The sequence below is a fragment of the Talpa europaea genome, assembly GCF_964194135.1.
Source record: "Talpa europaea genome assembly, chromosome: 7".
Taxonomy (NCBI): Eukaryota; Metazoa; Chordata; class Mammalia; order Eulipotyphla; family Talpidae; genus Talpa; species Talpa europaea.
The window spans coordinates 102,128,965-102,150,648 of record NC_140074.1 but is presented as its reverse complement, the minus strand read 5'-3'; the positions used below and the strand labels follow the sequence as shown (position 1 = coordinate 102,150,648).

The 21,684-nt window shown below is 39.5% G+C and overlaps 1 protein-coding gene and 1 pseudogene across 12 annotated transcripts in view; one reads left to right on the top strand and one right to left on the bottom strand.

Annotated features, from left to right (window-relative positions):
* IARS1 (isoleucyl-tRNA synthetase 1) overlaps positions 1–21,684 on the top strand; it is a gene marked incomplete at both ends in the record, with an annotated part of 50,781 nt that overhangs the window by 728 nt on the left and 28,369 nt on the right. For 10 of the 11 annotated variants that reach the window (XM_084237684.1, XM_084237685.1, XM_084237687.1 and 7 more), the window contains 14 exons: positions 65–221; positions 602–721; positions 1,459–1,541; positions 2,280–2,397; positions 2,940–3,087; positions 6,354–6,441; positions 7,022–7,082; positions 11,904–11,999; positions 13,853–13,975; positions 14,879–14,970; positions 15,557–15,655; positions 17,374–17,500; positions 19,122–19,195; positions 19,565–19,759. In XM_084237684.1, coding sequence (XP_084093810.1) covers positions 65–221; positions 602–721; positions 1,459–1,541; positions 2,280–2,397; positions 2,940–3,087; positions 6,354–6,441; positions 7,022–7,082; positions 11,904–11,999; positions 13,853–13,975; positions 14,879–14,970; positions 15,557–15,655; positions 17,374–17,500; positions 19,122–19,195; positions 19,565–19,759 — 1,581 coding nt within the window. The remainder of the gene's footprint in view (positions 1–64; positions 222–601; positions 722–1,458; positions 1,542–2,279; positions 2,398–2,939; positions 3,088–6,353; positions 6,442–7,021; positions 7,083–11,903; positions 12,000–13,852; positions 13,976–14,878; positions 14,971–15,556; positions 15,656–17,373; positions 17,501–19,121; positions 19,196–19,564; positions 19,760–21,684) is intronic. The other variant, XM_084237686.1, reaches the window with a different exon arrangement.
* LOC311174449 (complex I assembly factor TMEM126B, mitochondrial-like) lies at positions 10,904–11,788 on the bottom strand (annotated as a pseudogene). The gene has a single exon. The product of its transcript is annotated as a complex I assembly factor TMEM126B, mitochondrial-like (transcript).

Below are 21,684 nucleotides of genomic sequence, written 5' to 3'. Positions count from 1 at the left end.
TCTATAGAAAATGTCTTAAATTTTTGCAGCTGATTTAAAGTAACATTTTTACTACCTCTGTTAGATTTACCTTCTATGATGGGCCTCCTTTTGCAACTGGACTGCCTCATTATGGACATATTCTTGCTGGGACAATTAAAGATATAGTTACAAGATATGCTCATCAGAGTGGGTTTCATGTTGACAGACGATTTGGATGGGATTGTCATGGCTTACCTGTGGTATGTTTGAGTCACCAGTCCTAAAATGTTCTGATTTTTTTTAAGAAAGTATTAAAATTTTTTAATTTAAGGATTTTATTAATCAAATGAAATATATAATCAAAGTATGAATTTTTACTATAATCAAGCTTTTTCTTTCTGTGATACTAATTTATAATTCATTTTCTCTGTAGTTTTCATTCTGTTCTTTATTTTGAGAACAGAAAAGGCAAATTTATTGAATATACTGCTGAGAGGAGCAGCAGACAGGACAAAAGTAGTCATCTGCCTCTGTAGATTTCTAAAAATTAATTTTTTTTTAAATTTGTGTTTTTCAGAGTTGCTGAATTGCATATACTTCATAGGGTAGGGATGTTAACAATCTTATCTAAAATTTTTAGGAATATGAAATTGATAAAACACTGGGAATCAGAGGACCAGAAGATGTAGCCAAAATGGGCATTGCAGAGTACAACAAACAGTGCCGAGCAATTGTGATGAGATACTCTACTGAGTGGAAAGTATGTTGGTGGATTCTTTTCAGTAGATTGAAAAAAGACTCTAGTTTTTAAATTAGAAGTTGCAGTAATTTATCATCCTTTGTGCTGTTTATTATATTTTATTTTTCTCCAAACTATTGCTTAAATTTTTAATTATTTTTTAAAGATTTATTTATTTATGCATACAGGAGCTGGGGCACAGACCAGTAATGCCGGGGTTGGAGGGGAGGGGAGCGGGAAGGGTGAGAGGATTCACCAGAGACAGAGTGGGGAACAGAACAGACAGACTGACCGAAATACACTGCTGAGGGGAGCAGTGGGCGAGAGAGGAGAGGTCTGCCTCGCCATGTGGGTTTCTCCCTGGCCAGCCGGGGATCGAACTCGTGCTGCAGAGGCTGCGGATTGCTTCATAGTGCGGTGCTTAACCCCTTGCACCACCAGGGAGGTCCTATTGCTTAAATTATTAGTTTAAATTAAATTCTCTCTTTTTTATGTTCTTGGTTGGTCTTCCCAATTTACCTGCAATATATGACAGAAACTACGTTGTCCTAGCAAGTAAATTAATTGAATGTTACAATTAAAATTTCAGATACTAAAATTCTAACCTCGTATAGTGTGTTGTTTGCGGTATATATTTACTTAAGCAACTGATTGTACTATTGTCCCTAAATCATCATATATGGTGATAATAGACATAAAATACATTGGTGTACAGTAACAATATCATTATCTAATAACTAATATTCATATTTTTTAAGTCAACTGTTACCAGACTTGGCCGATGGATTGATTTTGACAATGATTACAAAACTTTGTATCCACAATTCATGGAATCTGTCTGGTAGGTTCATTTGAAATTATTAATGTAATGAAAATTCTGTTATATTAGTTAATGAAGACATGCCCCCATGCATGCATAGCCACCCCCATTACCAACATCGTCCACCAAATTGTTAAATTTGTTATAGTTAATGAACCTACATTGACACATAATTACCTAAAGTAATTTAGGGTTCACTCTTGTATATTCTGTAGGTCTGGGCAACCAAATATATTTGCCCAGACCTATAGAATATACAAGAGTGAACCCTAAATTATACACACACACACACACACACACACACATATGTATGTCATTATAGTATCATACAGAGTAATTTGACTACCATGAAAATCCTCTGTGCTCCACCCATTCATCCCTCACCTAATAGTTCCTGTTATTCATGATCTGTGTGCCAGGCATATTTCCTTTGCCTTTGAGAAGCTGGATATCTTGGGTCAGTTCTCAGACCTCTTAAGCCAAGGTGCCTCTGTGGCACATCCTCAGGCCTAATTGCTTCTCTCGGTCACCATGAATATCTTTATCAACAGATGTTAGCACTTTTAATGTCTACATAACATCTCATTTTACTCGCCTATTGTAATTTACCGCTAGTACCCAGTTGAGAGACACTGTGTTTTCACTTTTTTGACTACAGAAACTATCAATGTAAATAGAAAGTGGCATAAATGCTTGCAGTTGAGGAAACAGAATTTTGGTTATGTAATTGTTGTAAGACTCCATCTCTTTCCTTACCAGGTGGGTCTTCAAACAACTCTATGATAAAGGCCTTGTTTATCGGGGTGTGAAAGTCATGCCCTTTTCTACTGCATGTAACACTCCACTTTCAAACTTTGAATCTCACCAGAATTACAAGGTAAGGAGAGGTGTCATTGAACATGGGGTTTTAGGAATGGTGTTGATTTGATTATTTTAGTTACTTGCTCACTGTAGGAAATTTGGAAACTATAGAAATAATAAAGGTGAAAAAAATTAAAATCCTAGTACCCAAAGATAGTCAACATTATATTTAGGTTTCCCTTTAATGTTTTTTTAAATTAATTCTTTACATCCATTATAGTGATAATAGAATTTTGCATCTTAGTACCTATTACTTGGTTTAATTATAAGACTTTTTTGCTTTTCCATTTACTTGCACAAAGAGAATATATCCATGAAGCCAACAACCAGATTAAGTAAAAAAGAACCATATCAACCTATTTCTTGTGGTCCCTTCAGGTCAGCCATTGCCACTGCTCTCAGTAATCACTTTCCAGCAGCATCAAATGGTTTGCTGATTCTGTAATCTTTATAAATAGAATGGTACACATTATGTTTGTCTCTGGTTATTCTTGCTCATGATTACATTTTTCTGTTGGGGATTTTCTAAAAGAGTACTTTATTTCATTTTTATTTCAGGATGTTCAAGATCCTTCAATATTTGTAACTTTTCCTTTGGAGGAAGATGAAAATATATCTCTAGTTGCTTGGACAACCACTCCCTGGACTCTACCTAGTAACCTTGCCTTGTGTGTTAATCCAGACATGCAGTATGTGAAGATTAAAGGTAAAGTGTGAATCTGGTTGCTTATAACTGATGTGGATAAGATAATTATAATATATTTGGGGAAAGAATGAAAGCTCACATTTCTTTTTGGAGTGAAAATAGAAGTCTGGAAAAGTATTAGGGTTAATCAGAAAAATAATCTCTAGAAAAATTTTTCCACACTTCTCATTGAATAAGTAACACAAAAATTAAAATAGTACAAAGATGTTTAAAAACTAAAAACTCCCTATAGTCTTCAGATTGTAATATACCATTATTATAGATGAAAACCTGAGATTCAGAGAGGTGGCATCTTATCATTATTAGGAATTTCAGCTCTGTATTTTTTTGTTTGTTTGTTTTTAAAGATTTATTTATTTATACAAGCACTGGGTACAGTCAAAAGTGCAGGAGGGTGAGAGAATTCACCAGAGCCAGAGCGGGGTACGGAACAGGCAGACTGACGAAATACACTGCTGAGGGGAGCAGCGGGTGTGGCAGGAGAGGTCTGCGCACCATGTGGGACCCTCGCCAGCGGCCAGGGATTGAACTGGCATTGCAGAGGCTGCAGCAGCTTCGCAGCCCAGCGCTCAACCGCTGCGCCACCAGGGGAGGCCCCTCAGCTCTGTTTTTTTTTTTTTTTTTTTTTTGCATCACAACCAATCAATTAATTCAGTTGCAACACTAGCTATCTGGAGATAGTTTCAGATCCCAAAGCTGAAGGGCTCAATCCTGCAAAACTGCCCATATCCTTCTTTTTTTTTTTTTTTTTTTTTTTTTAATTTATTTATTTATACTGGGTACAGTCAGAAGCGTGGGAGGGTGAGAGAATTCACCAGAGCCAGAGCGGGGAGCAGAGCAGGCAGAAGGACCGAAGTACACTGCTGAGGGGAGCAGTGGGCGGCAGGAGGGGTCTGCACACCATGTGGGACCCTCCTCCGGTGGCCGGGGAGCAGCCGGGGATCAAACCGGCGCTGCGGCGCTGCAGAGGCTGCAGGCAGCTTTGCAACCCAGCGCTCAACCGCTGCGCCACCGGGGAGGCCCTGCCCATATCCTTCTTCAGATGCCAGTTGCAAATCCAGGTTCTCACTTGTGCTGACTGACCCACAGCCCCCTCAGCAACCCCCTACATTGGATTGGATTAAGTTGCTAGAGCAGGGGCCTCGCTGGTGGTGCAAGGGGTTAAGCCCAGCACTATGAAGCTGTCCGCAGCCTCTGCAGCACGAGTTCGATCCCCAGCCAGCCACAGAGCTGCCCACATGGCATAGCAGATCTCTCCTGTCTCGCCCGCTGCTCCCCTCAGCAGTGTATTTCAGTCAGTCTGCCTGTTCTGCTCCCCACTCTGTCTCTGGTGAATCCTCTCACTGCCCTCCCTCCCCCCACCTCTGGCCTGTACTGCAATATGTATAAATAAATAAATCTTTAAAAAAAAAAACAAAACAGTGCTAGAGCAGCTCATAAAGCTAAGAGAAACATACTAGATTACCAGCTTATGGATAAACAGCCTTAAATGAAGTTTACAGGACAAAATCTGGAAGTCTTAAACACAGGAGCATCTTTCCCATTAAACCTGGAGTGCACCACCCTTACTCACATATTGATGCATTCACCAACACAGTAGTTCTCAGAACCCCATCCTTGGGGAGTTTTATGGAGGCTTCATAGAAACATAATCATGATAATGATAGATTAAGTCATTGACCATTGGTTATGTGTGAAAGTTTCAGCCCTCTTATCTTGATTGGTTCCCTAATAGACTGTCCTTACCCTTTAGTTACCTGGAAGCTTTCCTTGAAATTTCAAGGGTTTTAGGAGCTCTGCAAAAAAGGGAACAAAGATCAAATATTCATTGCAAAGCACAAAATCAGTATCAGAACTGGGGAGCTTTGTGCCTTTCAAATACTCGCTGGTAGAGAGTTAACCATTGTCTCAATGAACATTTCTATCTTTCTATAGAGAGTTATATGATAAAAGAAGACTGGTACCTTCAGGTTTTAATAGTTAATGGAGGGAGGCCAGGGAAAGAAAAGAGAAACTTAAAGCTAGGGAAAAAAAAAAAAATCTCACAAGACAGTTAAAGATATTGAAGAAGGAGTGGGAAAGAATTGGGGGGGATATTTTTGTTATTATTTAATTGTGCCTCATGAGTGACTATAACCAAAAGTTGGTTTCTAATGGTGCCTGCTAAAAAGGGCTGTTGTCCACTCAACAAGGGCTTCACTTTCTGTCTCTAACTATTCCTGGGAGTCACCCACAGAGCTTGGCCATTATGTAGTGAGCCTAACAGCCATCTGGCCAAGATCTTGAGCCTGTCACTCCTCTATCTATAGATGACATGTACTTGGAAGATTGTGTGACCTGAGTTTTGGTCAGAAAATATAGACTTATTTACAGTATTGTTTCTGTGGGTCAGATCTGGTGGTGGCAGCATTATGTGTAGCAGTTTTTCCATGAATTGCAGACATTTAATGATTCATGGATTGTCATTTTTCTTTTAGTGAACTGAATATGTAACATAAGCCCTGGTAAATTCTTAGGTATATCATACTTTACAGGGTAGGAGTTTAAGTTAGCCTAAGTTTTATAGGGCAATTTGTTGGTATCAAATTTTGAATGTTTTTACATTTATTCCAGATAGTATTTGTTCCTAGGGTGGAATTCTCCAGAAACACTTCCAATAAGAACACAGAGATACGTATGATATTCATTATCCCAATGTAAAAAAATTTCCATTTGTTAAAAATAACTTGTACATCTGTGAATTAGTGTACTATATAAAGAACTTTTTAAAAGAATGAGAAAAATCTTTATGTACTTATAAAGATATTCACATTGTATTATGTAGAAACAAATTGTGAGACTATACTGAGTAATGTCCTGTAAATCTTTTAAAAAAAACACATTAATATAATATGTGAATGTCTATATTAATGTAGATATAGATATGTACAGAAAAATGGAGGACTAGACACTGATATGATAGTGTGGTGGGGGTATAAGATTATGGACACTTTTACTTTGTGAGCTTATTGGTATATGCTATGCGTTTCAAGCTTTCACATGTTACTTTTGGTAGGAGAAATTAGGGTTTGTTTAATTTAGATAAGTTGCCTACTTGCTTTTTGTTTCCATCTTTTTTTATGTCTGGTAAGCTGCCTACTAGTGTTCTTTGCATGTTTCTCCCAGTCTGGTTGCAACTGATACAGAAGGGAAAATACTGTGATGCATGTCTTTAGGGTAAGCCTAAGTCTGAATATCAATGAAGTCCTTTTTCCTTTCTTTTATAGATGTTGTTAGAGGAAAATTATTCATTTTAATGGAAGCCAGATTATCTGCCCTCTATAAATTGGAGAGTGACTATGAGATCCTTGAAAGGTGAATATAAAAACCTTTGACTTCTCCTTCTGAGTATATGCATGTATGTGTGTTTTTAGTTTTAAAAAGTGAGGTAGGGCCTCCCCAGTGGTGCAGTGGTTGAGCGCTGGGTTGCAAAGCTGCCCGCAGCCTCTGTAGCGCCGGTTCGATCCCCGGCCACGGCAAGGGTCCCACATGGCGTGCAGACCTCTCCTGCCACCCGCTGCTCCCCTCAGCAGTGTACTTCGTCAGTCTGCCTGTTCTGCTCTCCTCTCTGGCTCTGCTGAATTCTCTCACCCTCCCGCGCTTCTGACTACACCCCAGTGCTTGTATAAATAAATAAATAAATAAATAAATCTTTTAAAAAAAAATTGAGAAGTGAGATAGTTTATTACCCAAAGCCCCATTTGTCAAGTTTATTTCTAAGTACTGATCCTGAATATGTTGTAAGTACTGATACTGAATATGTTCAGTCACACTTTTGAGCATTACTGACTGAGGAGCAAGCAAACCAGAGGGGAATGGTAATTTGATTTGACTGCAGCCCCATTTCCTTGCGAATTTTAATCTAATTGCAAGTTTGTCTTTCTCCTTTTTCTAGATTTCCTGGTGCCCGTCTCAAAGGCAAGAAATACAGGCCCCTGTTTAACTATTTTGTGAAGGTAAGCTTGAGACCTCTATCACATTGATTGTCCACAGCCCATGTATTTGTAACTGGATTGATTGGATAATGATGAGTGGTACTTTTTCTTATTGTTACATTGTTGGGATAAATGTACCTGAATCCAAGTCTGTTTAGTATTGAATTTAAATTCTGTTTGTACTGCCATCTTGTTTTAATAATTCAAATTCTATAGGAATTTTAAAAATATTTTTCCAAATTACATAAGGAAATAAACACATCAGTGTATATTTGGTAATTCATCAGTTTACATTTGATGAGATTTATATATGTATATTTTCATTGCTTATAGTCTACATATCACCCAATAAAATTTGAATCTTTTTTTAACAAGCGTAAGAGCGCGCTCAGAATAAAACCTTATGTATGGAAGTAAATAGAATTCATTTTAAGGAAGCTGTCAAAGTGAGTGTTTTCAATCTGTGTGCCACAATAGAGTGCATAGATTTAGTAGCATAGTTTTTTTTTATTTAAATATTTTATTTTATATAATTCTTACATCTTTTTTCATCTTTGCACAATGTATGCATTTTCATTTTGGTTATGTTCCCCATACAATTGCACCTTCCCCCTTTATTTTGACTTTAGTCCTTCCTTTCCCCGCCCCTCTCCCCGCATCCCCCGTAGTGTGTCTCTGGTTTATAGTTGAGTAGCATAGTTTTCTCAAGTCATAAAGCTTCTTACGTAGTTTCCATTTACTGACAACATATTCCACAGCTATAGTTGCAGCCTCCCAACAACAGCAACAACCATTTGAACAAAAGAATAAAGTCAGCAGGAATTTCCCATCTGGCTTTATTTTAGATCTTGCAGTAAAATAATGATCAAGTCTGGCTGTACACATTATGTGGAATTTATATTGAGCTGAAATAATTTATCCAGCTCTATAGCATTAGTAGGCAAACGTTATATCACAACCAAGGAGAAAACATTTGCTTCTCTGCTGCGGACAGGACAGCCGATGAAGTTCTCTGCCATTAACGAAGACTTGGAGTCTAAATGAATTTGCAGTGAGGGGAGGCTGGGGAGAGCCATCGAGAGCACCTCTGCCTTTCCTCTCCCAGCCCAAGCTTTTATTGAAGATATGAACAAAAGAACAAGAAAATAGCACGCAAGTTTTTGCTTATACATAGTAATGTTACTACTGAAAACAAGCTGTTCTAGTTAGTAGGGAACATGCGCACAAGCCAGCACGTCTTCAGAGAACAGGAGTCAATTCTGGGAAGAAGTTCTGTTTGCAGAACTTCTAACATCCTGGAACTCCTTATGCAGAGTAAACAGGTATTCTCCAAAAACTTCAGCTCCCTTTAGGGCAGCAAGCTCCCAACACTTCTCTCTCTTATCTGGCTCAGTGCATGGATAGAGTTTGAGTGCAATTCCATCTGGCATTTGGGCTCTTTCACAATATCATTCACTTGATCACTTCATTTTTGGTCCCTCTTAAGTGTTTTCCCTTCTTTCTTATCTCCTGGTAAATAGCCTTCATCCTCAGTCTTTGTTTCACTCTACCTAGACTAGTCTTCCTCTCAGCCTGGTGTCATTTGCCAACATAGTCCCTGCTGGGTGTTCTCTACTTGGCACTCGACCTGCTCCTTAGCCATAACCCCTATTGTTTATTGAAGCATTGCATCACTCACATTGGCCTTTCTTTCCTCCCTCCCTATCTTTATTTTCATTACATTTTCCTTTGATTTAAAACAATCCCTCATTTCCGCTAGAGTTCAACTGACTCTCTGATACCCATCTGAAAAAAAAGCATTTTCTGAAATGACTTTTTTGTTTTTTTCCTCTGAAAAATTTCTTAATTGTATTCTTTTCATGTGTATCTTAACATATTTTGTTTTATATAGTATTTGTTTTATTTATCTTAAAACTATTATACTCAAGGGGGCATCCTTGGAGGGGGCATCCCTGGTAGCACAAGGGATTAAGTGTCAGTACTAGCACTGTGAAACTACCAGTAGCCACTGCAGCACAAGTTTGATCCCTGGCCAGCGAGCTAACCTACATGGCGTAGCAGACCTCTCATGTTTCGCCCACTGCTCCCTTCAGCTGTGTATTTCAGTGGATCAGCCTATCCTGCTCCCCGTTCTTGTCTCTGGTGAATGCTCTCACACACATACCCCGCAGCTCTGACCTATACCCCAGCTCTTGTATGCATAAATAAATAAATAAATCTTTAAAAAAAAAAATCTCTTACAATCGATTAGTGACTCCTAACCTTTCTGAGTCACAGACCCTATCGAGAGCCCAAGGAAAGCTAAAATCTCTCAGAAAATGCACATGGATGCACTAGATAGGAATTTTAGGTTAAGTCAGATATCTATCTGTAATATACACTATCTGCATACTGAATTAAGTTAAATAATACCTATCTGTTCTATGAATGTCCTAAAATTACGGGGACAGGATACCACAAATTCTTTGATTAAGGACAAAATCATCTGCTGTCTTATCTAAAATATGCATGTTCTGAAATCCTAGACGCTTTGAACGTGGATGCTGCCTATGGGAGCAGCCATGTAGTGCTGTGGAGACTGATGACCAACTTCAAGGGCAGGATGGGAGTTAGACCTTGAGAGAGGACACTGCAGGGAGAAATTTAAGGTTTACAACTAGAAATAATAAGACATTTTGGATTCCCTGTTTGTACATTTGATTATAAGAACATGCATTTTCTCTCTACTTTTAAACTATTGAAGACATGAGTCGTTTGGGTTACAACAATTAAAAATTCGCAACTATTTTTCAAGTTTTAGTTGCACTTGCATGCCAGAGAAGAGCTGTGATTTAATCAGGTCCTGGCTTCATCATTTTAGTTGGGTGATTTGGGCAAACCACTAATCTTTGTTATGAGTATGTTCATCCATGATAGACATATTGGATCAGAATACATTTAAAACATGAGAATACTGATACCTTTTTAACAGAATTATTGAATTAAATGTGAAAATGATTTCTGAAAGTGTTTTTTATAGAGGCAAAGAGTTAAGAAAGCCAAGGTTTAGTCTCACTGAAACAAAGGGTATGTGTAAAGAAGTACTAAGAGAAGAAGGTAGAAAAGTAGGTGTGCAGTGTTATATGTATTTACTTGACTTTATTGTTGTTGCAAAGAAAATCAGATTCAAACTATTTACCTTACTGTTACAGTTGGTGGAGTACCGGTAAATAGAACTTGTAACTCCTGACTTCCCCATTCTCTTTCTTTCAAGGTTGCTTTTATGACTGAATAATAGCTTATGCTGACTATAAAAAAAGGAAAGAAGGAAAAATAAGCAAAAGCAAAGGATAGGCAGTGGTTGAAAACACATCAGGAAAGTTGTTGAGGGAGCAAAATTTTTTTTAAAAGATTTATTTATTTATTTACTTAACTTATTTATTTATACAAGCATTGGGTACAGTCAGAAGCGCGGGAGGGTGAGAGAATTCACCAGAGCCAGAGCGGGGAGCAGAGCAGGCAAAAGGACAGAAGTACGCCGCTGAGGGGAACAGCGGGCAGCAGGAGAGGCCCGCGTGCCATGTGGGACCCTCCTCTGGTGGCCAGGGAGCAGCCTGGGATCGAACCGGCGCTGCAGAGGCCGCGGGCAGCTTCACAACCCAGCGCTCAACCGCTGTGCCACCGGGGAGGCCCAGAGGGGGCATTTTTTTTTTTTTGATTGAATTACTAAATATTTATTGAGTACCTTTTATATACCAGAGAAAAGGAACCAAAACAAATTGCCCAGAGTTACTTTTTTAACTCTTTCAGCAGTACCTGAGTCCTCATCATAAAATCCATTCTGTGCATTTAGCATTCTTTGATTAATCTTCATGTACAGTTTTCTCAAGTGTACTTTCAAATATTGAATAATGACGCAGCCCAGTAAATATTGCAAAGACTGTTTGAAAGACTAGCAGGTTTGCCATTGCCTTTATCTCTGTTTGACAAAGCAACAGCCAGTGAAGTAAAACCCTTCCTTTTGACGGCAGCAGAACAGTATGATACTTGACTGCCAGATGTCCATTTCTAGAAAAAGCCAAAGCACTGGGATATAAAACACCACATACTATGCCAACCAGGGAACTTCTCAGAACACAGTTTTCCTGGCTTATATTACCTGAATTCAAAGGATCAGTTACAAAAAGCTTGTAAGCTACTACAGTAGACAAAAATGGAAGTGTAGCTAATGATGTGTATATCTTCAGAGCATCATGTTGAACCTTAAAGCAATTTCTGAAAATGAAGTTTGCCAACATTCGAGAGAAACTAGCTGTTGTTTCAAAGAACACTGTTCCCTTTATATTTAAAGTTGTTTCTTTTGTAAGATATTCAATTTTTTTTCTATGATTTCGCTGATGACTGATCTTCTGAGTTTTGCATCTACTAGAAATGGATTGGGTTGACCATATGTGTATGTTGCCACCTTGAGGTCCTGGGGCGCACCCCCGGCTCCCACGAGCGCCATGCTCGCCGCCCCCCAGCCAGCCCCGGCCTCGCGCCTGGGCACCGCCATCTTGCGGCTCACCGGGAGCATATATTTTGAGGCTGCTGAACCATTGGAAAAAATCTAATTTTGAGACTAAGGACTGTAGCAGATTTTCACTGTGAGTCTTCAGATAACTATTATTAGTGATGAATTATTACCCATGGGAAAGATGTATTGACTTAGTATACTTCTCCCCAATCTGAATTACTCTCTTTTCTATTTCTGAAAATAATTTTGCACGTGAAAGGTCTTAGGCTTTTTCCAAAACTATTTTTAAATTAATATTATGATCTAGAAGTATTTCATCCTTACGCCTGCTAACCTTTCTTTTCCAGTGTAAAGACAATGGTGCGTTTACTGTGCTTGTTGACAACTATGTGAGAGAAGAGGAAGGAACTGGGGTTGTACACCAGGCTCCTTATTTTGGTGCTGTGAGTAGTCTAAACATTGCAGATGTTTAGATGAGAAATAAAACTGTGGCCACTGAGTTATGGGGATGGGGTAGGGGAAGGAGGAAGGGACCATGGGGTTTAACTTTTTTCTATCTCACTGCCCCAGAGTTGGCTTATAAAACTTGTACTTCCTTTTTACCCTGAGTTGGGTTGTAAAAATGGCAGGCTAAATCCTGGGTGTTACACATTTAGCCTTTCTCAGCCTCTGACTTAGCACCCCAGCCCAATGGGTTATGCAGTGAATTAGATCTGTGTTCCAATTATAATTACTTATAATAATTGCTTATAATAATTGCTGTAGTTTAGTTTAATTATAACTGCTTTTAATAATTGCTTCACAGAGGAAAAATAATCACTGAACAGTGTGGAAGTGCCTTCCTGAGAAAGTGAAGATGTGGGATGCCCCCCAACAGCTTCACTTTCAATAATTTTAGAAAATGTTTTTCCATTCATTCATAACTTAAATACAGTACACTTTGCTCTGCTGTACAGTTCTGTGAGTGTCAGTGGGGCATAGAGTCATGCCGTCACCATAGCCATCAACACATAATATGATCCTATCACCTAGGCTGCTTCTTGATTCAGTAATACATGATCAGAAAAGAGAATTCTGATCCTCAAAGCTGTCTGGTGTGGTTATTTTTAAATTTTGTCCAGTGTAATTTTGCTAAAAATGCAATCCTTTTAAAGTAATTTGTATATGAATAAAACAAAAGCATGGGGATTTTCTCATAGCCCTTACCCATTCACTGGGTAAGTTGATCAGTGTCTCCATCCCTTTCTTGGTCTGGGACTTGTGCTCACAGTACCTGCCTATCTGGGGAACTGGGGATTAGATGGAATCATCTCTATTGTGCTTAGCATGGCCTGACTCTATAAGTATGTCAAGGACACTGCTATAGAGTTGCACCCCTTGGGGACCTGCAGACTCTCTTCCACCTGCTTGACAGTGAGAGGAGTGGTCTAACTAGTCTGTCACATTATTTTACTTTCATACTCAACCTCTGTGCAAATTTTTAACTTAACTCTTCAAACATAAACAGAAATAAGGAAAAAAAAAATCCTATGTTCACATCCTCCAGCTGCATTACCAGCATTTTGAGAGTTCTGTTACCTAGCTTGCTCCCTCTTTTCCTTGCCCCACACTTTTTTTTTTTGTAATTTTAGCTAGAGGATTTTGAGGCAAATCCTCAACATCTTTCATCTGTAATTACTACCATGTGTATGTCTGATTGATAAGGACTTTTATTTTTAATATGACCTCTTTGCTTTTGTTATACCCAATAAAATTAATAATTTCTTAGCATTACCTAATACCTGGCCAATGTTCAAATTGGATTGAACATTATTAACAGTACTTTTCACTGAGTTTTAGGATCTAATCAAATTTCCCTAACTCATAATTTTATAGAGCCAACTGGTATGGTTGTTTCACTGATAATAAAAAGATAACTTTGGTTTTGAATTGTAGTTAGGTTTTCTTTTTAAAATGGGAGTATTTCTATTTAAAATCTGTATGGTAATACCTTGTGTGAGATCCCTGCAGAGCCTGTCCTCACGCATCACCTTGTGGCACTTCATCTGTTCTGGTAATGTTCTGACTTGTAAAGGAATTCTGCTCTTAGCCTATCAAAGTGGATAGATCTCTTTCCTCTACACTGCAAAGTTGAATTTGGGGGCCTTTCCTGTCTGTGACACAGGTGTTTCTGACATTTAAAGATCAGAACATTGGAAACTTCTCTTGTAAATTTGTCATTTCATGATTGTCCCTCCACATACCCACTCCTAAACTTCTTTGTTGTCCCCTCTCACCCCCTTCCTCTTATCCCCAGGATGACTATCGTGTCTGTATGGATTTCAGCATCATTCAGAAGGACTCTGTCCCTATTTGCCCTGTGGATGCATCAGGCTGTTTCACAGCAGAAGTGACAGATTTTATCGGACAGTATGTGAAGGTTTGTAATCTCTTAGACATGTGAAAGTGGTGGTTTGATCAAGCTTCTTTCATTAATTTGATTAACAACAACAAATTGCTATATCTTCCCCCCTTCTCAAATTGTTTTTGTTTTGTTTTGTTCAACATATAAAGTAAGATAAGATAGATGTTATCAGCTACATTCTTTGAGGAACTGGTATTGTCAAAGGAAGTATCTGTTCAGGGGTAGAAATCAGAAAAGCTGGATTCTGACTTGTGACTCAGAAATCAGCTTTGTGACCTTGGTTACAAATCACTGCTGATTGAGTACTTCACTGAATACTCCAGTGGTAAGGAATGTATGTTAAAAGTATTAAAGTTATACAGTGGCTAAAAAATGGGTCAAGTATTTTTATCATACATTTGTTGTTTGCATCTTTCATTTATGGTAAAAGTAACAAAATATCAAATTATAATAATATACTTAATTATATTACTAATTTCTTTTTTAAAGACTTACTTATGCATATAAGATTTGGGGTATAAGCCAGAGGTACAGAGGGTGAGAGGATTCACCAGTGACAGAGTGGGGAGCAGAATAGGCAGATTCACTGAAATACACTGCTGAGGGGAGCAGTAGGTGAGGTAGGAGAGGTCTGCTGCCCCGTGTGGGTTAGCTCCCTACCCGGCTGCAGGGGGGACAAGCTCATGCTGCAGTGGCTGGTGATCGCTTAATAGTGCTATCTTTAACCCTGTGCCACCAGGGAGGTCCTATATTACTAATTTCTATGGGTTATCTTAATGACTGTGTTTATTCACTTTTTAAATGAGGTTAACATTGATTTACAAGGATAAATACTTAGAATTATAGGGTCCCACCACCAAAGCACCCATCCTTCTCCATCATACTCCTAATGGCTACATTTTAATTTTTTTAAAACAGGATGCTGACAAAAATATCATCAGGACTCTGAAGGAACAAGGCCGACTCCTTATTGCCAGCACCTTCACTCACAGCTACCCTTTCTGTTGGAGGTGAGAAGAGACTCATAGGGCTTCAGATTTGTGGATAGCGTCAATATACGTGCCTACCCCATCGATTTGTGTTCCCATTTCATCTGTATCAGAGTTAGTATTTGGAAACTGACTTAAGGAGAATTCTGTGAATGCATTTAGTTATTTCCTTGGTAGTATGAGAAATAGATATGTTCTGTGTTGCAGCCACATGTCTTTCAAATGAGACATATCTCTGAAATTTTTAGATGGAATATAGTGAGAAATATAATATGATAGTATTTCAGTTACTGTATAATCTTAGGTGAGAATGGAATGTTTGTTGGTGTCATATTCTGTTCCCACATTTGCTGTGTGCTGAAAATGACATCATTTCTTAGACAGTAGTCACATACTGACAAAACTTTATTTTCTTTCTCGTCTTGTTCTTTCATTAGCTTTTTCCTTGATGTTAATAATGTGGAGGGAGGATGAACAGTACTGAGGATACATAAACTTGTATTTGTAATAAAAATGAATACTGGCAGAAAACTAAATAGGTGGTGGTAACATTGCCTTGCCCTGAATATCTCAATATGACCAGCCACTGTACATTTTTGCTCCACAGATCGGATACTCCCCTCATTTACAAAGCAGTGCCCAGCTGGTTCGTGCGGGTGGAGCATATGGTGGACCAGCTTCTAAGCAACAATGACCGGTGTTACTGGTGAGCAAACAGAACTAGCATTTTTATTGGAGGGTATTTTTTTTTAATAGCTTTTTTTTTTTTTTTTTAAGATTTATTTATTTATTTATACAAGCACTGGGTACGTCAGAGCGCGGGAGGGTGAGAGAATTCACCAGAGCCAGAGTGGGGAGCAGAGCAGGCAGAAGGACCAAAGTACACTGCTGAGGGGAGCAGTGGGCGGCAGAAGAGGTCTGCGCACCATGTGGGACCCTCCTCCAGTGACCGGCGAGCAGCCGGGGATCGAACTGGTGCTGCAGAGGCTGCGGGCAGCTTTGTAACCCAGCGCTTAACCGCTGCTCCACCGAGAAGGCCCTATTGGAGGGTATTTTTCTTTTAAACTGAATGGAAGCAAAAAACTGCTGTTTGTTTCATTTATAGATTAGAATAACTGGAAGACTGTATTTTTGGAGCTTGTTAGCCTTAAACAATAATCATTTTCAGGATAAACATTTTTGGATGTGTCTCTCAAAGCTATTTATACTCACTCCCTTTGGTATTGAGTTCTTGGAAACTTGACACCGTTTTCTACAAATTGGCTTGATGAGAGATACATATGGAGAACCTTGCTCTCCTAGTTTGTATCTGGCCACAGAAAGCTGTTATTTCAACCTGTAGATACAAAACTGAAATAAGGCTTGAATGAATCTATATATTCTAGAAGAATGCTTTTCATTGAACGCTTTGTGGGTAATTACTGTTTCTTCCCACGAGAACCCAACTCAGCTTAAAAACTGCATTTGATATAGGAAGAGTGGGGTAAATCTCAGGACAATAAAAGGGAATGGTTTTATAAATCATAACTTTATTTCTAGCAGAGTGACCCCACTTTCCTGAGAAAAAGAGGTTTTTTTGTTTTGTTTGTTTTTTGTTTTTGTTTCTGGGAAACTCATTAGTTTCCTGTTTGTGAAGTGCTGGATATGGACTATTCAAGTGATAGCCTGTGGGAGATGCAGGCTGACCAACCAGCTTTCAAAGAGCAGGCGCTGCAGTGCTGAAGAGAATAGGAAATTTGGGAGCCCAGGCTGTCTGGAAAGGTTTTCTGTAAAACTGAACCTCCAGGGAGAAGGGACCATTTATCAGACCAGTAGAAGTCCTGGGATTGGGATGATAGGGGGGAATGAGGGTTGAAGATAAAGGTCATCACAGTGGATGGGATGGATGACTTAGACAGAGGGAGTCAGGTGAGAAGCCACGTTCTCAGGAGTTTGTCTCACTGCTGAAGCCTAAATTGTATACCAGGGCATGGTGGCTGGGCAGAGGCTGCAACCAGCTACCAGTAGTCTGACTGTTTAAAAGTGGACTGGCAGGCAATTGTGGCACTCTCTGATGAGTTTCCATAACAGCACTTTTGTGTTGGGTGACCTGAAGACTTGATCTGAGTAGGGCTGGGCAAACCAGAGTCAGTGACTGGTCAGAGGACTGGCAACCCGTCAGAGAGCAGGACAGTGGAGTGTGTGTGTGTGCTGTGGGGTCTTGTGTAGAAGCGGATCTTCACTCGAGTGAACTCACAGCAGACACAGCCACCCTGGGTCCGTATGTATGCAGGTACTGTCCACACAACAGACACTCTCTTAGGGGAAACTCAGCTTTTACAGAGTGCCAGTTCCATGTCATTCTACAAAGGCTTATACAGATGTAATTTACAAATTTACATACTGATGTTTTACATGATTGGTTACATGATTTCTTTATTGCAGGGTCCCAGAGTTTGTTCGAGAGAAGAGATTTGGAAATTGGCTGAAAGATGCACGTGACTGGGCAATTTCCAGAAACAGATACTGGGGCACCCCCATCCCACTGTGGGTCAGTGATGACTTTGAGGAGGTAAGGTGTTTCCTGGTATTAATTTTTGCTGAAGCACTTTGTTCCTCCCAATAGGGGATAAAAGAATATGTTTTCCTTTTTCTTTGACTCATTTCGTCTGTATTTTTCATCTTATTCTCTCCTAGATAGATGACATAAATATGAAAGAGTTGTTAGTTTTTATTTACTTTTACTTTAATGTCATCTGACTTTCCCTCTGTGTAAAAATGAAAAGTGTAATTTGTATTTTCCTAAGGGGAATCCATACATTAAAGTGTATGTCTTGTGTTACTCAGGTCTCATTTTCCTTCTTTTTTTTTTTAAGATTTATTTATTTATGCATACAAGAACTGGGGTGTAAGCCAGAAGTGCGGGAGGTAAGAGGATTCACCAGAGACAGAGTGGGGAACAGAACAGGCAGATGTACTGAAATACACTGCTGAGGGAGCAGTTGGCAAGACAGGAGAGGTCTGCTGTGTCATGTGTGTTGCTCTCTGGCTGGCCAGGGATCGAACTCATGCTGTAGAGGCTGGCAGTAGCTTGATAGCGCTGTTTTTAACCCCTGTACCCCCAGGGAGGCCCCTCTTTTCCTTCTTATGAACAGGATATTCTACACTCTATACTAAGTAATATTGTGTTAAACCAACCTTATAGTGATGAAAAATGAAAACTTCAAAAAAAAATCAAAATAATGCAAACCTTTAATCTGTAAAATGAAGTGGTTCTGTATGTGTGTGAAAATAACGCTTGTAGCTGTACAGGTAAATCCCCATGATAGGGTCTTCTTGACCATGTTGAGAGCATTAGAACCATCATGGAAACAGCAGCTCAGGGACCTCAGTGAATCTCCCTTAGGAATCTGAGAATAACAATAAAGTAGCTGAGTCAGAAGACTTTTCAGGACTGAACAGGAAGAGCAGGGAAAGAGTTTGTGAGTTTACTAAGCAGCACTCTTCTCCTTAGGTGAGGGCCTACAGTGTATCTTACTGGTCATGTCAGATAATTCTCCTGTTCTGAGTGTACCATCTGGACCTATCTCTCAGCCTTCTGGACATGACCCTAACATCTTGCAAACTGATTATTTTGATTCAGTTCTTGTACAGTAATTTAGTTCTAGCTTTAACTTGGAAAGATTCTAGATTAAAAGTGTCAGGGAGAAACTAAGATACCTTAGAGAAATGGTCTAGACATTTCATTTATGCTAATTATTTTCAGTAAAGATTTGGACATAATAACCCTTAAGAAACTCTTGCTAAGGGCCTCCCTGGTGGCTGAAGGGGATTCACCGGGGTGAATCCTCTCACCCCCTGCATCTCTGGCCTGTACCCCAGCTCTTATATGCGTAAATAAATAAATCTTTAAAATAAAAAAGAAAGAAACTCTTGAGATGATGGCTGTGAATGATTACCTGGCTGTATGGGGACTCTATCATCATGATATAGAGGAAGTAAAAGCACTGGAATTGAGCTCACCTCTTCAGTCTTGCATGGTGGTCAGCCATGGGTGATAACTGCCCTCCAGTCCAGCTAGCATGTTAATTTGCTTCCAAAGACAAAGGACTTTCAACTAAACATGAATATTGCGTGAAATATCTCTAATATTGGCCCTGAGGCACTCCTTCTGTTCAACTTTGTTTTGACAGGTTGTGTGCATTGGATCAATGGCAGAACTTGAAGAACTATCGGGAGCAAAGATCTCAGATCTCCACAGAGAGAGGTCAGTTTTGGAATGTTTACTCACTTTAGTTCTGTCATTCAGAACATGCTAACATCATGCTATAGCACCTGTCCTGTTACGACATGGTCTCTGTAGCAAAATACAAAGCTGCATGTAGAAATCACTAATTTGCTGAACTGCTTTGTTGATGACTCGTGTTATACTGCGGTAAGGTGGCCTGTGTCAGTTAGTTTATGTCAGGTGACTGGTATATAACCTCCGTGGTGCTCTGAAAGCATTGATAACCACTGATATTTCTGTTTGCAAATACATAATGGTAAGAACTTGTTTGTGTTTCATATTGACACTTAAATTGCAAGTTCTGCTGTGCTTAAAATTAATATAAATGCCTACCTTTTTGCTTATTAGCATTGACCACCTGACCATTCCTTCACGTTGTGGGAAGGGATCTTTACATCGCATCTCTGAAGTGTTTGACTGCTGGTTCGAGAGTGGCAGCATGCCCTATGCTCAAGTTCATTATCCATTTGAAAACAAGAAGGAGTTTGAGGATGCTTTTCCTGCAGACTTCATTGCCGAAGGCATTGACCAAACTAGAGGATGGTATGTTCCTTGGCGTTTCTAGTGTTTCATTAATTTGATTTACTGACTACCTACCAGATGTCAGCTGGGTACTGGGGAGAGTGTATACAAGAAGACAGGGTCTGCCTTGCCCTCTGCTGTCCCTCACCATTAGTGCACCATGGAAGGATCCTCTCAGTAGGAATCTCTCTCAGTTAGGGCTATAGTTTCAGAATTTGCTTTATTTAATTGACATTTTGGTATATAGAGGTTTGTTATACTGGAAGTTTAAGTGGTACAGAACATTTAATATGTGTTCTTACCATGTTCACTTCAAATCATTTACTCAAGCATTTAATTAGTACTTACATACAAAGTAATGGATTGGATGCTAGTTTTAGGGCCAGTTGGAAATGTGCTCAGATGTTAAAGTTCACCTTACAAAATTAACCCTTTGCACTCTGCTGTCCCCTCTCAGGGGACATTGGTAGCCAATGTCCAGAATGGTTCGGAGTGCAAAGGGTTAACATTGTATTCAAATTTATAAAAAACTGGGGGGAAGGATTTTCACATTGGTTTTATCTGGTGCCTTCTTTAAAGCATAACCTTGTTGTTTTAATAGAAAAGGGTGACCTTTCCATTAAGGACTAGCTGCTCTTTGTGGATGAGCTTGGCTTGCGTAGGTTCTAATTATACTTTCATTAGTAGTGTTTCTTCAGTATTTGAGGAATGTTGGTGTCATTTTATTTTTACAATTTGCAATAGTTATCACAAACTGAATTCTAGTCTTAATGTTCCAGAATGTGCTATTTTCAACTTCCAATACATTTATCTGTAGGAATAGCTACCAGAAACATCCTATTTGGGAGAGGGCAAGAGGAGTAACCAGTAAGTTTTTTCTCTGAGGAATGTCAATGTCCGGCAACTTAAAAGTTCTCATGGGGTGCCCCATGTGCACGTTGCCTCTTTTCCCCACCCTCAGACTGCTTCTCCTGACCCATGATTGAAGAAGGTAATGTCTGGAAGTTATTTATGTTAGGCCTGGGGTCTGTTCTCCATCCTCATTAATTCATACCCAGTGATGTTGTTGCAGTGCAAAATGAGGTAGGAGGTAGCATAAGAGAATCACTTACTCAGACAGCCTGCAGGGATGTGATAAACTTCTTTTAGAAAACAAACTAGCAGATAGCCAAGTTATAGAATATCTGATAGAATAAAAACATTTCTATGTGCCTATAATCTACCTTTTGACTTTTGGATGAACAGGCTTTTTGCATCTTTTGCATGAGACTGTCCTATATGACCTTGTGCTAAAGGCCACACACATCTTGTGTGTTTCGGCCCAGTGTTTCTGTTTGGTCTTAAGGTAGCTCGATGCTACCCTGCTCTCCCTAGTGGCATCCTAACCAGCTCCCTGAGGAGAGTGCAGGTACCATCCTCAACTGCTGGGAATTAATGCTTCACCCCAGGTCTTTACTTTAAATGAGGCACCTTTTTTTTTTCCTAATCAGAAACCCTGATGTGATTGGCTCACAGTAGATCCTATGCGTAATTTTTTAGCACTTCCTAGATGATTCTGATGTGTAACCAGGATTAAGAACCATTGCTTGAAGGGGTTATCATGCAAAAAAGAAAGAAAAAAAAAGTATTTCATTCCAAGAAGTGAACAGCCTATGCTTGAATTTCTTTTCTGTTTTTTTTTTTGTTTGTTTGTTTTTTAAGGTTTATTTATTTATTTATACAAGCACTGGTACAGTCAGAAGTGTGGGAGGGTGAGAGAATTCACCAGAGCAGGGAGCAGAATAGGCAGAAGGACTGAAGTACACTGCTGAGGGGAGCGGCAGGCGCGACTGGAGAGGTCTGTGCGCCATGTGAGACCCTCGCCAGCAGCCCGGGATTGAACTGGCGCTGCAGAGGCTGCGGCATATTCGCAGCCCAGCGCTCAACTACTGCACCACCAGGGGAGG